Consider the following 14,423-nt stretch of genomic DNA (forward strand, 5'->3'; position numbering starts at 1 on the left):
TTGGTTGGATGAATTCCCTTGGTGCTTTATAATAGCTAATGATGATTAATGTCTTTATCTGTTCACATGTTCAAGTTCCAATCAGATCATAGAAAGGAACATTTTTGTCTTCTGTTAAAAATTGCATAGATGTACAAGATAGGTCTAACACCAATGATTTTTTTGCCATGTCAAACACAAAGGTGAAACTTCAGGCTCCCCGGGAGGATTATTTAGGTTTGAAGAGTTGAGCAGTTTGCTGGTGATGTCACAGCCACAGGCCAATGCTAGGGTTCCAGAACAGAATTGTTTGCTTTTGAAGAGATTGACTCAGATGTGAAATCAGAGGTTTGTAAGTCAGACACTTAGGTACTGCAGGAGACGAATGTCTTCTTTACTAAAATCCCAGTGAAAGACCCAGCTATTGTTGGCATGGAAGGGAGTGATGATGTGGGAAAGAGAGAAAAAAGTTTAGCTTTGAAAAAAAGGCAGGTAAGTGAAAAAATGTAAATATGGTTACTTGCAATTAAGGAAAAGCCATGAGATTTGGAGCCGTTCAAGAATGTTGTCTCCCGTCCATTATCACCAACATGACATGCAGAAGAAAAAATACTGGCGCAGTACTCTTATAACGAAAAGGAGCCTCATGCAGAAACTTTTATATATGTGTGTGTGGGCCACTACTTGTCATTTGGGCCGAATCATATTTGATCTTGTTCAAGTATTACACTTTCCTTATGGGCCCAATGAGGTAGAAAAAAAAGCAAGTTCTCCACCAACTGTTTTTCATAAGCACATAAAATAAGCTTTTTTCCCCTCATTGTTGTTGGTGCTATGGCCTGTCATGAATAGATAGATGCATTTATACCATTTTTCCTGCATCTAGTAGTAAATAGGTTGATGGAGATGTTAAGAGAACATCTTCATTTACTTCAAAACAGATCTCAAGGACTGCTACAAATAATATTAACAGCCAACTAACGCTTCTGAAGCAAGAAGATATTTGACAATTGAAATAAAACTCTATTTAGTTCTCATCCACCCTTCTTATTTTGAGCACCTACTGAGAGGTGACAGACTTAGCATGGTCTCATACCAAGGAAAGAAGTGACCACCATGCATTTCATTGCGTGCGTGTTCTAGCGCTCTTTGACATTTCCCTGTTGAAAATGACAAGAACTCTGCCAGGTTCTGGTCATTTTCAGTGGCTGTGTTTGTAGGACCATGGTGGACCTTGGCCAAGTTTGAACCCAATCAAGTAAAGTTATTGTCCCTCCGGACTGCCAAATTGAAGTGCTTTTTTCATCTGTTGAAAAAGTACTAAAAATGTAACTAGTTATAGCTACTTGCTACAACAACAGCAAGCAAAAGAGTTACAATTGTTTTTTTTGGGGGTTTTTTTTGTTTTTTTTACTTTTGACCTACTTAAAATCAAGTTTTATCTAATTACCTCTGAGAAGTCTTATCCTAGTTAAATACGCAGGCCCCTATTAACTAAGCTGCATTAATGCATAAACACAAGCTAAATATCCAATTCAGCACATAACACTTGTTTAAACAGCATTAACGACCGCTTAAGCATTACCAATAATTTCCAGAAATTTGGAGTTCAGTGTGTGGCAAACATTAATGAGCTGTGTTGCATGCAAGCTCATTAATATTAAAATGGATTAATACTGATTGTGATAAAGCTTGTCATCCATGTTAAGTCTCATAAAGTTAACAATGCCTCACCAGATGCAGTTAGATTTTACTGAGAGCATGGGCAGGCTAACGAACCAGCTTATGCTCTTTGGCCACCCTTCCCACCCCCCGCCAACTCCCCAGCAGATCCTCTCCAGTAGGCAACCCGGCCCCACCTATGAAAGAGAACGTAACAACGCACTTACTTTTGAATTTGCAGCACTAGGCACCTTGTTTTTGAAGGGAAAACTATTCTCAGAAAAAGCAGGTGCAAACTGTGAGTGTTTTTGCCCTTGGGCAGTTCTGAAAGGGAAAGAACATGCATCTTTTGCCTTTGAAAACTGGAGCAAAATCCAGATCTTGCACCTACCCGCACAGTTTTGAAAATTGCACCCCTTAGGGTCTAGCAATTCTAATTCTAAATTAATAAAGCTAAGTTATTTACAGATAGGGGATTTAGTTATAGCCCACATGAAGTCGAATGCCACCTTTTAAAAAAATCTATACTTCTCTTTCAATGTCACCTTTTTGTAAACAAAGTTTTGAGTTTTTTTGTGACAATCTCTACTCCAAGGTAGTTATATTTCCATGAATTCGGGATAGTGACATCTTCACATTGGACAGTGTTTGCCATGCTAAGTACTTTGCACTTTTTGGGCCATTCAAGATTGTTTGCATATAAGAAAACTCAAAAACTAAAACAAAAAACATAACACAGATACTATTGTTTTCCTCACTGATGAATGTTTAGAAACTATGCCCAAGTTAAGATGTGTTTAAAGTGGCTTGAGCTATCCATTTTATGATACCAATCAGTCTGTGACATATGTATTGACCAGTGCCTTTTTTGTGTGAGGTTTGCATTATACAAGCTTAGGGGGTTATTTTCCAAGCTGCATTACAGGCTTTTCGCATGCAAAAAGCACCATAACACATGGTGCAATGCTAATTCAGGGTTTCTGGGCAAGTGGGCTGGCTTTGCAAGTTGCAAAGCCATATCACACAGTTTTAACGCAGCTAATAACTACACCTTTTTGATTTGCGTTAAGCTGTGTGATATGGCTTTATCACACTTTGCGATGTTTTCAGACATAGCATTGTAAGTCTTTTAAACTACCAACCACCACGGGGGGGGGGGGGGGGGGAAGGAGGAGGAGAGAGGGAGAGTGACTAGATATAAGGCTCTTCTAGTAGTTAAGTATTTATACCTCTATATGAGGCCCAGCTAGTTACTTGAGGTGAGGATTAGGTACTAGTGTAGGGTTAGGGGCCACTTTGACATTCAGAGTGAGACATACGAACAGAACAGTGCTCTCTGGTGAAGATTTGATGACCTTTGGAGTAAAAGCACTCACCCAAAGCTGAGATTTGTGCAATGTTCTCTCAACCTAGCTTGATGTTATCAGGTAGAGAGTCCATCAAGCTAGGCTGAGAGAACATTGCACAAATCTCAGCTTTGGGTGAGTTTCCTCACTCTGAAGGACATCAAATCTTCACAAGAGTGCACTGTTCTTCACAAGAGACTGTTCATACGTCTCACTCTGAATGTCAAAGTGGCCCCTAACCCCTACACTAATACCTAAACCTCACCTCAAGTAACTAGGCGGACCTCATATAGAGGTATAAATACCTAACTACTAGAAGGGCCTTACACCTAGGTGCTCGCTCTCTTCCCCCCCCCCCAAGTGGTTGTTGGTAAGAATTGTGCCACTTACCAAAACTAAGATAGTGCACTTTGTGATAAATAAGCTGCTACCATAAAACATGCCCCTCTAACTATAGTTGATGAATTTAGCCGTTGGTTGGTTTTGGACTACTTTGCTTTGATTTATATAATAAATGTTGCATTTTATTGTTCTGTGTTATGTTTTTGATCCTATAATCTGCTGAGAGAACAATGCTCATTAAGATCGTTGGAATATAAATAGTTCAATAGTGTTGTCATCTTGACCATCTGAAGATATGAAAACCAATAAGAAAAACAAGCCCCGGTACCATTTTGTTAGTTAAATCTCATCTCTCTCACTATCAAGCTGTACATCTTTTGATTGGGAGAGAGGATATCCACACCTTCTAATTTGTTGATTTTCAAAGGTTAAATTGTTTTTAATTATTAATTTTGCTGGGCATTCCTGTATGGTAGATGGGTTCCAGGTGAGGAAATTCTGGAGGATTCTCAATAGTACAAATTGCATGGGATAAAATTATGATGATTGGAAGATATGGTCCACATGTTTATTCTGAGAAAGCAGAAGTGCCACATGGCAGTGTAAAATTTGTGGACCCTTGTTGCTGTGGTGAGGTTGGCTCAACCTACAGGGAAGGCCTTGTAGGTTCTCACCAACAGTTAGTGGGACTAGGCTAGTTGGAGACTGGTTGTTATGGTTATGAGGTGTTAGAGTGGATTCTTTGGTACTGCGGTGATGGCCACTTCCACGGGGAGGAGCCCCATGAGGAACCGCAGTACTAAGCTCAACTCTATAACCACAGACACAGAGAAGTAGTATTTATTGTACAGCTTAATGGTACTGCCCGGGGCGGGCAGCAGTGAAGGTAGTCCAGTGAAGTAGTCCAGGGGACCTCCGCCGAGGAGACCAGTCTCACACTCGAGTAGGTGATAGGCAGCACGGCATAGCAGGGACAGGTCCTGGATGTAAACCCTGAGCGCTGAAGCTGAGACTGACTGAAAGGTTAGTACTCACTGAAGCAGAAAGCTGTATTGTAGAAGGTCCTGGCAGGCAGAAGTTGTTCAGTGGCAGGCACTAGATTAGGGAAAGCAGGCCCTCGAGGAACAAGTACCCAGTATCCCAAGATAGGTACCTGAAATAGAGCAAAAGGGCCCCTGAGGAGCGGGTACCCAGATTAGTGAAGAATTACCCCGAAGGGCGGAGAGAGCTTCCTGCGGCTGCTGGGTAGCGGCAGAGCAGCATAGACCGGAGCTGTTCCAATCCTTGCTAACTCAGTTTGTTAGTAAACGAAGGGCAGGCTAAATACCAGGATGTGATGACGTCACTCAGAGGGGACGCCCCCGAGGTTCCCGCCCTGACGTGGATATAGACGTCGGTGGCATACACGCACACACCCTAGGAGGCCGTCAGGAAAATCATGGCGAACACCGTCGCCAATCCGGGGACGCCGGAGAGAGCAGCATGAAAGAAGGAAGAAAGGTGAGGCACAGAGGTCGAAGCCATCTGAGACCGACAGATGCAACACTGGTCACAAGTTTCACCTATACCAACCTCTTTCTCCTTGGGTTGGGCCCTCGGGTTCCTGGGCCAGCAGATCTTAGGAGAGTCTCATAGGAGTTGCTAGGAGCATAGGTCCCAGGTGAAGCTAGGGTTGGAGGCAGACGGCAGTCAAAAGTGGTCAAGGTCCAGGCTAAAGTCAGTGGCATGTGGCAAGTAAGAATAGTCAGAGTTTAGGCTAGGGTCAAATCCAGTAATCAGCCCAAAGGCAGGCATAGGAGACATGAGATGGACTAAGAGAGCAGGGAAGACTGGGAGAGAGTGGCTGGAGAAGACAGGGTTGGAAGGACGAGGCAGGTTTGCAGGTTCAGAAACAGGAACTGGATGGCAGGACGAGCAGCAACTCACACTGCACAGGATGCAGGTGACCCATTGCTGAGGCAGAGAATGAAAGTCCTGGGAAGCCCTTTATAGGGCTGGATGGATGATGTCATCAGTGGGTGCCATGGGCATTTTCCCACTGTGAGCCCTTTAAGAGTGGCTAGATCTGGCCTGTTCATGCCTCCAAAGGAAGCAGGGATGGTGGCATCCTGTTGTGGAGTGTGCAGTTGGCGGCATCCCACCACATGGGAGAGGGACCGGCGGGTCAACGGCATTGGGCGAGTGCTGCGGCTCGTGGGTAAGTCCCACAAGCCACAACACATAACAGGCAGAAACCGCACCTTTTAAGAAAATGTTTAAAAAAAACCAAAAACAGCTGTTTGGGAGTGGAAGGGGAAAAGGGGTTAAAAGGTAAACAAAATGATATGTGTTTATTGTCAAAAAAGTAGATTTAAAAATGACACAAACTGTTGGATAGCTATTTGGGACTGTAGGTCCACAACATTGAGGTAGTTTGTCATCGTTTCATTGCTTTCTTTTGCGTTTATATTTCTAATGGTCCTTCTTGTGAACCAGTGCTTGAAGTTGTGGATTTTTATATGCCTGTTAAACATTAAATACAAAAAATACAAATAAAAGATACCAACTCCATACTCTGTGTAACAGAGCAGTGAGAGTGCAAGCCTACTGTTCAGCAGCAGACATTAGGTGCATTCATAAACAATTCTAAATAAAAGTATCGCCTATGTAATTTTTTGTTTTATCTTTTTTGTATTATGTGTGTGTGTGTGTGGTTGTTTTTGTTTTGAAGGCAAACCAAGATAAAACTCCCCAAAGAGAACCCACAGAAGAAGAGGAATCGCTAGTTCATCAAGCACTGAGCCCAAGCTGCAAAGATATTTTTTTGAAAGTAAGTAATTCAGTTATTGGTGATGCTCTTTGTCTTGCTTAGGCATGTTGGAGGGTATTACTTATACAGCAAATAGATGTAAGGAAGGACACAGCATCTCTTATACCAGGTAAATTCAGAGACAAAGTGCAAACAAGACACATTAAGGAAAGTAGAAAAGTGACTGCAAAAGAAGAAGAGAGGTAACCTGCATGTCCTCAGCGAGCTGCCCGTTAGGTACAGGTAACCCCCAGAAAGGTTGAGGAAAACCTGGCCACAGCTCCAGCTCAGGATTCTGCCACAGAGGACGGCAATGCTATAAAGCCCGAGGGGATCACACGCACAGTCTTGCAATAAACAAGTCGGCCAAATCAAGTGCGTTCCAAAACAATGTAAGACATTAATAAAAAGCAAGTAAAGCAGTACAAAAGTAATAAAGCAGCTCGCATTCGAAGGGTAGGCAGAAGAGAAAGCAATCAAATCACAAAAAGTCAATTTCTCAGTGCAGGAACTAAGACTTCCTCTCTGTTTCCTATGGGCTTTCTCTCCCTTAGGACATCATAAGGAATTAGAGATCCTCTTCTCTTGCTTGGAAAAGAAGCACTAAATAGTGGGTGAACACTGCAGCACGGACAAGCTTATATCCCTGAGACATGGGAAGATCCACCAGGACCATTCTTGAGGGGGGGGGAGGGAAAAGGGGCAACCACCCTGTGCCTTGCACTTTAGAGGGTTAGGGATGGGGGCTACCATGACAGTGTGGATCCCTCCAATTTCCTGTCAGCTTGGAAGTGAGCCCGTGCTCATTAGCGTTCCAGGGCCCCCACTGTGGCTGATTTGCCCTGCACCCTCCTGGGCGCTGCTCTCAGAGTCCCTCCTGCAAAGGAAAGGCAAATCACCCGTCCCCTTCCAGGAGCCCTGGAGAGCCACAGCCACCTGCTGTCTTCTCCCTTACTTCTCTGGTTGGCGACACCCCCTAATGACTCCTGGAGACGTCTACGCGTTTTAGGCGGAGACCTACTCTGTTTCACATGGATTAGGAAAAATCAAAGAAACACTCTACACCCCTGCAACCTCTGCTGGAATTTTCCCCACTTTAAGGATAAAACAGCCTTACATATATGAAAGAAATCTCTTGCTCCATACGGCCTCCATACCAAGGCCTTGAGTGGGGAAGGATCCATACGATCATTGGACAGATCCCCCAACTTCACATTTATGTCATCCAACTGGTGGGCTGCACTGTCGGCCTCCAAGCCTCATATAACTTTAATAAATAATGGCACCAGTCAATATACCATGTGCATTAAGGCTTAATGAATGTATATTTGCCAGAAAACCACAGAAGGCCAATGTCTAGTATTAAATCCAACAGCTGTCTCAGAGGGCATGGCCCAGGACCGCATCATGCCTGGTAAGTGGTGCATGTACCTGCGACAGCAAAGCCGCTATTCGTACTGGGGTCCGTTTTCAAAATGGCCTGCGCTGGTGCAAAGCCCAGGGGTATTTTTACTCCCAGGCCAGGCGCCAGTTTTCAAAGGGAAAACATAAGCACACTTTCCCTTTGAAAATCTGCGTGGGGAAAAAAAAAAAAAAAGCACCCACGGAGAGTTGCACCACCTTCTTCTGTTGGCGCGTTTGCCAACAGAAGCAACGCACACAGTTTTGAAAATGCAAAACTATGGGCATGGTTGCCTCCCCCACTCCTGGGAACGCCGCCGCACAATGACGGGCACTGAGGGCGGGTGATTTTTTTTTTTTTTCCTGGACTCAGGATGCTGCAGAATCAGCACTCACAACCCCTAGGGCGGGAAAGGGAGGTATTAGGGACAGACATAGGGCCCATGATGGCAGGGTTCCAGAAGGAGGTCCAAATAAATTGGGAGGGGGTATAAAATAGAGGAGGAATCATCGAGTAGTTGCCCAGTCCCAGCCTTGGTTCCGACTGAACTGGAAGCTGCGGGGTAAAAAAAAGACGTTGTCTTATTCCTGCCGAGTATTCTTACACATTTCCTCTAAGTAAGCAGAGCACAAGGACGTAACACCCTGCTACGACAGAAAGCTTGAATTGGCTCCCAGCTGTTTACCGAAATCATTGATTCCTCTCTTTCCCAGTGTAAGGAGTACCTGGCATCTGTGAAGGATGAACTGGCACAGATGAAGCTGCCGGGCACGCCGCAGGAACTATACAAGCAGAGCTTGGTCAGCATTGGAGACCACATTGCTTCTGTCGTGAAGGCATTCAGCAACAAAGAAGAGATGCAAACCTGGAAAAAGTAAGAGAACTCCCTTCCCGTGCGGCACGGGCCGTATTACCCGAGCCATTCCCCGCCTCCCGAGTCGCTGCTCTATCACGGGGCTCTCAGCAGCGGTCACTGCCTAAAGCATAAAAAGGTATGGAGCCCGGGGGTCCGGCGGCAGGCCTTCACCTTCCACTTTTTCCACCCCCAACGGGGAAATGGAAGAAAGTTGGAAAATATTTCTGGGTTCGTGGCCTGGCATGACCTGATAAAAAAAATCACTAACACCACTGGCCCCAAGGTACTCCCTACTCTGCCCTAAAAGCAACTTCGTGGCTGCAACAGTCGATCCAGAATGTCCCGTTTCGGCACCGTCCGCAGGGAGTGCCTGCTTGTTCTGATTGCTCTTTTTTTTTTTCCCCTTGCTCGGGTCCCTCCGCGCTCCCCAAGCCAGCCAGGGCCGGGGATGCCACAGGAGGCAGCACGTGCCAGCCCCCGTGGAAGGGGCGGGGGGGGGAGGAAGAGGAAGCCACAGTCGTGCAGCGGTGATACCCATGACTGCAGGGTTTTCAGAAGGAGCCCTGGGGGCATGGCCACCAGCCGAGGACTTGTCGCTGTGATGACAGAACTAAAGCAATCGGGGAGGAGATGCAAATCCCCAGGTAGTTCTGAATGAAATCTCACCGTGCCAGATCCCGGTCCCGCCTCCGCACGAACCGAAAGCCCAGAGTAACAGGAGGAAAACTGCCAGATCAAAAGCATTTCCATTCCCCACTCCCCTTTCCCCTCCTTAGAAAAAGCCTGACCGTTGCAGTTCTAGATCATGAACTGTTCCTCCCCTGCACCATCCTCCTCCTCCTCCTGCCCTCAGCTCTTTGCAATGCAAGACTTGTAGGATCCAGATGCTGACCTTGTTGTGTCTTGGGACTGGGGGTGCTCTGACCTTGCAGGAACCTGTGGAAATATTCTTCTTGCTTCACAAACCTAGACGACCGGAAACTCCACAAACTGTACAAGTATGCGGTGAAAAATGAAGACGAAAGATTCCAGGTGAAAAGAAGAAAAGTTTGAGTAGCAAAAACAAGACTGCTTGCCGTATGACCAGCCCGGGTATTGTTGATAATGGGATCCGTCGCTCTCTATTTAGGACTTGGTTAGAGCTTTGCTGCCAGCAGATGGGTCCAGAGTCTCTGCCCTTAGGCCGGAAGCAGGAGCCTCTCTTGTCTGCAAGTTCTTGGCTGTGGGGTCTGGAGTGGGAGAACTGTAAGAGGTCTCGGTGAACAGGAGCTTGGGAAGTTACCGGGCCTGCTGCCTCCTCGCATAAACTGAGAGTTGCTGTGCGCACGTAAAATATGCACCTAATTCTAATTGTACAAAATAGGTGCACAAACGATGCGAATCCCTGCATTAAAAAAACAACGTGCGTGCACTGAAGCCCGGGCAGTGAAACCCGGTATTTTATAAACTGCTTGGTTCCCACTGAACAGCTTATAAGATACCGGCATGATCTTAAGCCCCCTCCGTATGCGTGCAGCTATTGGAAATGGTACTTTATCACTCTCTTCCCTCTAGCCTTCTCTTCCATCCTGGTGTCTCTGCCTCTCGCCACACCCTCAACCGTTCATTTAGAAAACTGAGCCCTAGTCCTTGGCTGCCAGATTTCTGGTCTCTTTCCCCCTTCTGATTTTTCTCTCTCTGTCCCTTTTCTCCCACATTTTACCCTCTTGCTCTCTTTCACTCATTCTTTCCCTCACTCCATGCTGTCTTCTGCTGTCCTTCTCTCTTCCCCCCGTCCTCTCCTTTCCGCTCCACGCAGCGCCATGGTCCAAACCAGTCTGCAAAATTCTGACTGCTGCCCCAGGCCAAGCCCAGCTTCCGGGTCCTGTGGTGCCAACCTCAGCAATTTTGTGTACCGGGGGGGGGGGGGGGGGGGGGTTCACTTGTTGGTTGATAGATCTTGTGCCAAACGCCTCTGACCATGTGAATCTGCAAGACAATCGGAAGCCGAGCAGTCCTGTGTCCCATGAAAGCAGATGAAACAGTCTTGCAAAGCAAGAGGTGTTATAAAGCACCAGCCAGTTCACTCCCACCACTGTTTTCCCACAGGGAAATGTTCCCGCCAGCTCCCTGCTTTCTTATTGCATGCAGCAGCACTGGGCTGAATATTTATAGAAGGAAGTATGGCAGTCAGTCCAGCTATTTGATTGACTGAATGTCCCCTGCTGTTTTATCATAGACGTGTGGCTTTTGGAAACGCTGTAATCGGAAGAAGGATAGAAGCAGTCATTGTTTAGATGATGTATTCCAAAATGGCCCATAGAATAGCGTGTTACAGATCATGAAGAGGGCAGTAGCCAATCCAGTGCTCTTATTGCCTTACACAACAGCAATAAACCATACTATACTCCACGAACACAAACAAGTACAAATATTTGTGTTGAAACAATCACTACATTAGTGTGGTTTCAAGCAATAAGTATACTTCTCATACTTAGTTTCAATGTATGAAAAGATCCAACATTCAATACCTTGTAATTTTCAAAAATAGTGTGCTCATGGAAGAGTCAACAGATGTGGCTGATAAGCCCCTGAGGCAGCTCCTAGAAGAGCGAAACTCGGCCAGAGTCGGGCAAGATTCAATAAAAGTCTTTTTTTTTTTTTTTTTTTTTAACAGATCCTTCTCTTCGTGTTTATCGCTGCTAGCCATCTTGGATTGGCTTCTGCTTTGCTTTTTGGGACCATCCCTCTTACACAACAGCATCCATCACAATTTTCCTTAGAAATTCCAGATGTATTATAAATCAGCTTTAAAGATCGACCATAAGTATTTTCCCTGGTTTTTGTCAACTAAAGAAACACTCTAATTCATTTCAGTATATTCTATCCCCAACCTCTCATTCTTACTCATGACATCTGCATGGAACAAAAGATAATGGCTTGGAATGGTACCTACGGATGTGTCCTTACGGGTGAATTTTAAAAGCCCTACGCGTGCCACAGCTGTGTATTGGTCCAGTGCGTGCTGCATGGACTTTAAGAGGCGCCCGGGTACGCGCCCATCTCCCGGGACACAAGTACACATTTTTTTTTTCATAAAAGGGGCGAGGCGTGGGCATGGTCGTTCCAGGAGAGATGAACGAAACAGCGCATGAGTATTTACGCATGCCGGCGTGGGCCGGGGTCCCTATTCGTGTAACTTTACTTCTGCAATGGACAGCGTGTAAGACATGAAACAAAAAAAATAAAAAAAACCAGGCTAGTCAGTGGGGTTTTAAGGTTCGGGGTTAGTAGGGTAAAAGGGAGGCAAGTTAGCTAGGGGGTTTAGGAAGTCCTCTCCTATACTGGGGCGAACTGGGAACAAACTGGGGAAATGGGTAATTGCATCAGCGCGCGTATCTATTAACCCCCCCTCCACACTTATGCGATCAGGCGGCATTTGCCCACACAAGCGCACGTCAATGTAAAATTATGCGCACACGTCTGATCGACTAGCCGATTTTATAACAGGCGTGCACATACGCACACGTGTTACAAAAATCGCTGTTCCATGTGCGTGACCCAGCAAACCTGCGCTCCCACGCGCAGCTCTTAAAATTCACCTTTTGCATTTTTAGGATGCATACGAGGAATGGACTCCCCAGGCCCCTGGTGACCCTGACGTTTCTGGAGGCAACTACAACATGGATCAGCTGTATAAGGTCTGGGGTCTGCAGCGAAACTGTAAGGATGCAAGATCACAAGGGGAAGAAAGTTACGAGATACCACATTCCCCCGCCAGATCGCAGGCTGAAAAGCAGGAAATGAGAAGGTACTGTTCTGTTTAACAAAAGAAACGAGGAGTCAGGCTCCTCTTCTATGAACGGGAGGCATTGGTTACACATAGGAATCCTAACTCAAGCAAAACGCAGAGTTTAGAAGGAGCTGTACAGGGCATTAGGATATACACCTCATCTTTAGATGTACGTGCACAGCACTTCACCGCAAAAAAGAGTCATACCCAATATAATTCAAGAGGAGAGAGACAACTGAGTCCTCTTGGTCAAATAAAACTCTGAAAAATAAGCTGCAAGGTGCTAAAGCCTTTGAGGTGTATGAGATGACTACTGCCCAATTGAATTTTCAGCAGACGTGTAAGTGTGACAGAGTATCTGTGTGAAGCCTTCTTAGGTGGATAAGAGTGCTTTCATGCTTCTTCTTTAAGCATCAGAACCAAAAAGAAAATCTGAGCCATTCATTCCATGTTGATCCATGGTACCTAAACTGAGAGGGGTAGGAGGGAACCACTGGGGCTCCTTTTCTCCTTCTGAACCGGAACGTACCCCCCCCAAAACATTTTCGCAACACCCCAGACCCTTCAACAACCGCTACCATTATTCACAAGTAGCATCAAGTATCAAACACAGTAAACCTGGGGAACCTTGCACTCTGTCACATGAAGCTAACTCCCCTCCGGGAGAAGTGCCTGAAGCTTCTCCTTGCAGTAAGCCCTTCTGAATCCTGGCCCCTGGTCCTAGCTTTCCCTTTCACTACTAACGAGACGGACGACAGAACGAGCTTTGGCTGTCTCAACTGGATACAACCTACTGTACCACTGGTAATCAGTTGCTCCCCCTCTATTATACTGAGAAATCAAGCAATTTGTGTAATGCAGAGAAGGGTATTAGCATTATCACCCGCGCAATGGCAATGCAAGGTCGAGGCCAGAGAGCCTCGTGCCATACGAGATGGGCCTTATGTGTTTACAGCCGTGGCAATGTTTGCTTCCTCCACAGCTTTGGCAAAGGGTTCACACTGTAACACTTCTCCCTTTTTCTTTTTTTGCAGTGTCGATACTCCAGAGTTTAAGAAAAAGAAAACAGAAGGTCAAGAGGCTGCAACGAACAGAGACTATAAGAGACCCACCCTTCCCAGCAAAGCCCTCTCCTATGGAAGTTTCTACTTCCCGTATAACGATCCCAGCCTTCCCCATTACATGCGGAGCCCTTTGTTCCGCTCGGACTTCAACAATGATAAAATATGCTTGAAGGATTATATGTACGCGAAGGCCGGGCAGTTTACACCGAACCGGGATGTGTACAAGAGTCAGAGCGGCAGAGGTCCAGGCAGCTACCAGAACCATCCCTCGGCCATAGATAAAATTATGGGCAAGCGAGACTTGTGGGAAGGAATGTCATAGCAAGTGCCGTCATTTTCCAAACACGTTTGTCTTTGCAGCATATACTCTATCTCATCAAACCTATACATGCAAGACTATATTTACCAGCACTCTTATTTGCTCTCAGTCGATGAGTTTAATAAATATGAATCCATTTTTTATAATTCTTATTTTATACAAGTTACTGCCCAAGGGGACAGGGAAAAAGAGTATTTGCTTTGAGGATGTTGTGAATCCTGACATTCATCGTTTAAGGAGTAGTGTCCATGGCAGCAGACATTACCAAGCTATATTAGCCCCATGTAGATAGATGTCCAAAGCCAATGCGAGGGGCATCTATTGATAAGGCAAGAACAATTAAAAAGATAATGTCTTCTCCTTGAAAAGTATGCAAACAGAGAAAAAAAAAAAAAAAAAGATGTAATTAGGTTTCATGTTGGTAAATTTATTTTAAGCCACAACAGTCGTGGCTAAATTCAGTGGGGTCTGCCGGTCAGTTAATACATGACAAACCTATCTAGTCACTGGTAGGCTGGTGCTAATGTTCCTAGTTCTCTAATCCCTGCTGGGGGCGAGTGGGTAAAAAAAAGTAGCCAAACAGCAATGAAACAGATCTTTGCAATCTGATGAGGCAGGTTCTCTTTCCAGGATTAAACACAGGGCACGGCCCTGCTAATCGGAAAAGGGACTGTTTGCGCTCCTACCAACCGCGTGCTGGTGATAACTGCGCGTGGACGGCTTTGATGCAAGGGGACAGCGGACTTTGTCCAATCTTTTTTTTTTTTTTTTTTTTTACAATCCACGAATTGAAAAGCCACAAGAACCCAGAGCATATTATAACGAGGACTCATAATGCATCTCTTTCCAGATTTTTATAACTGTAATTTTATCTGTGGCTGCTGATCCCAATG

The 14,423-nt window shown here is 45.5% G+C and overlaps 1 protein-coding gene across 1 annotated transcript; it reads left to right on the top strand.

The window, feature by feature from the left end:
* Positions 1–309: 309 nt before the first annotated feature.
* LOC115079331 (uncharacterized protein C17orf64 homolog) lies at positions 310–13,966 on the top strand. Its single transcript, XM_029582800.1, has 6 exons — positions 310–471; positions 6,040–6,138; positions 8,233–8,393; positions 9,308–9,407; positions 11,972–12,165; positions 13,182–13,966. Exons 1-6 carry the CDS (start codon positions 412–414, stop codon positions 13,531–13,533), a joined length of 966 nt encoding a protein of 321 aa, XP_029438660.1. The 5' UTR covers positions 310–411; the 3' UTR covers positions 13,534–13,966.
* Positions 13,967–14,423: the final 457 nt, after the last annotated feature.

The sequence above is a fragment of the Rhinatrema bivittatum genome, chromosome 17 (genome assembly GCF_901001135.1).
Source record: "Rhinatrema bivittatum chromosome 17, aRhiBiv1.1, whole genome shotgun sequence".
Lineage (NCBI taxonomy): Eukaryota > Metazoa > Chordata > Amphibia > Gymnophiona > Rhinatrematidae > Rhinatrema > Rhinatrema bivittatum.

What these genes read in the sequence shown, in the direction of transcription:
- LOC115079331 (XM_029582800.1), top strand. Translation starts at nt 412, where the DNA reads ATGGAAGGGAGTGATGATGTGGGAAAGAGAGAAAAAAGTTTAGCTTTG. An exon ending in TAGCTTTGAAAAAAAGGCAG is followed by an intron (nt 472 to 6,039) that starts GTAAGTGAAAAA and finishes TTTGTTTTGAAG; the next exon opens with GCAAACCAAGATAAAACTCC. An exon ending in GCAAAGATATTTTTTTGAAA is followed by an intron (nt 6,139 to 8,232) that starts GTAAGTAATTCA and finishes TCTCTTTCCCAG; the next exon opens with TGTAAGGAGTACCTGGCATC.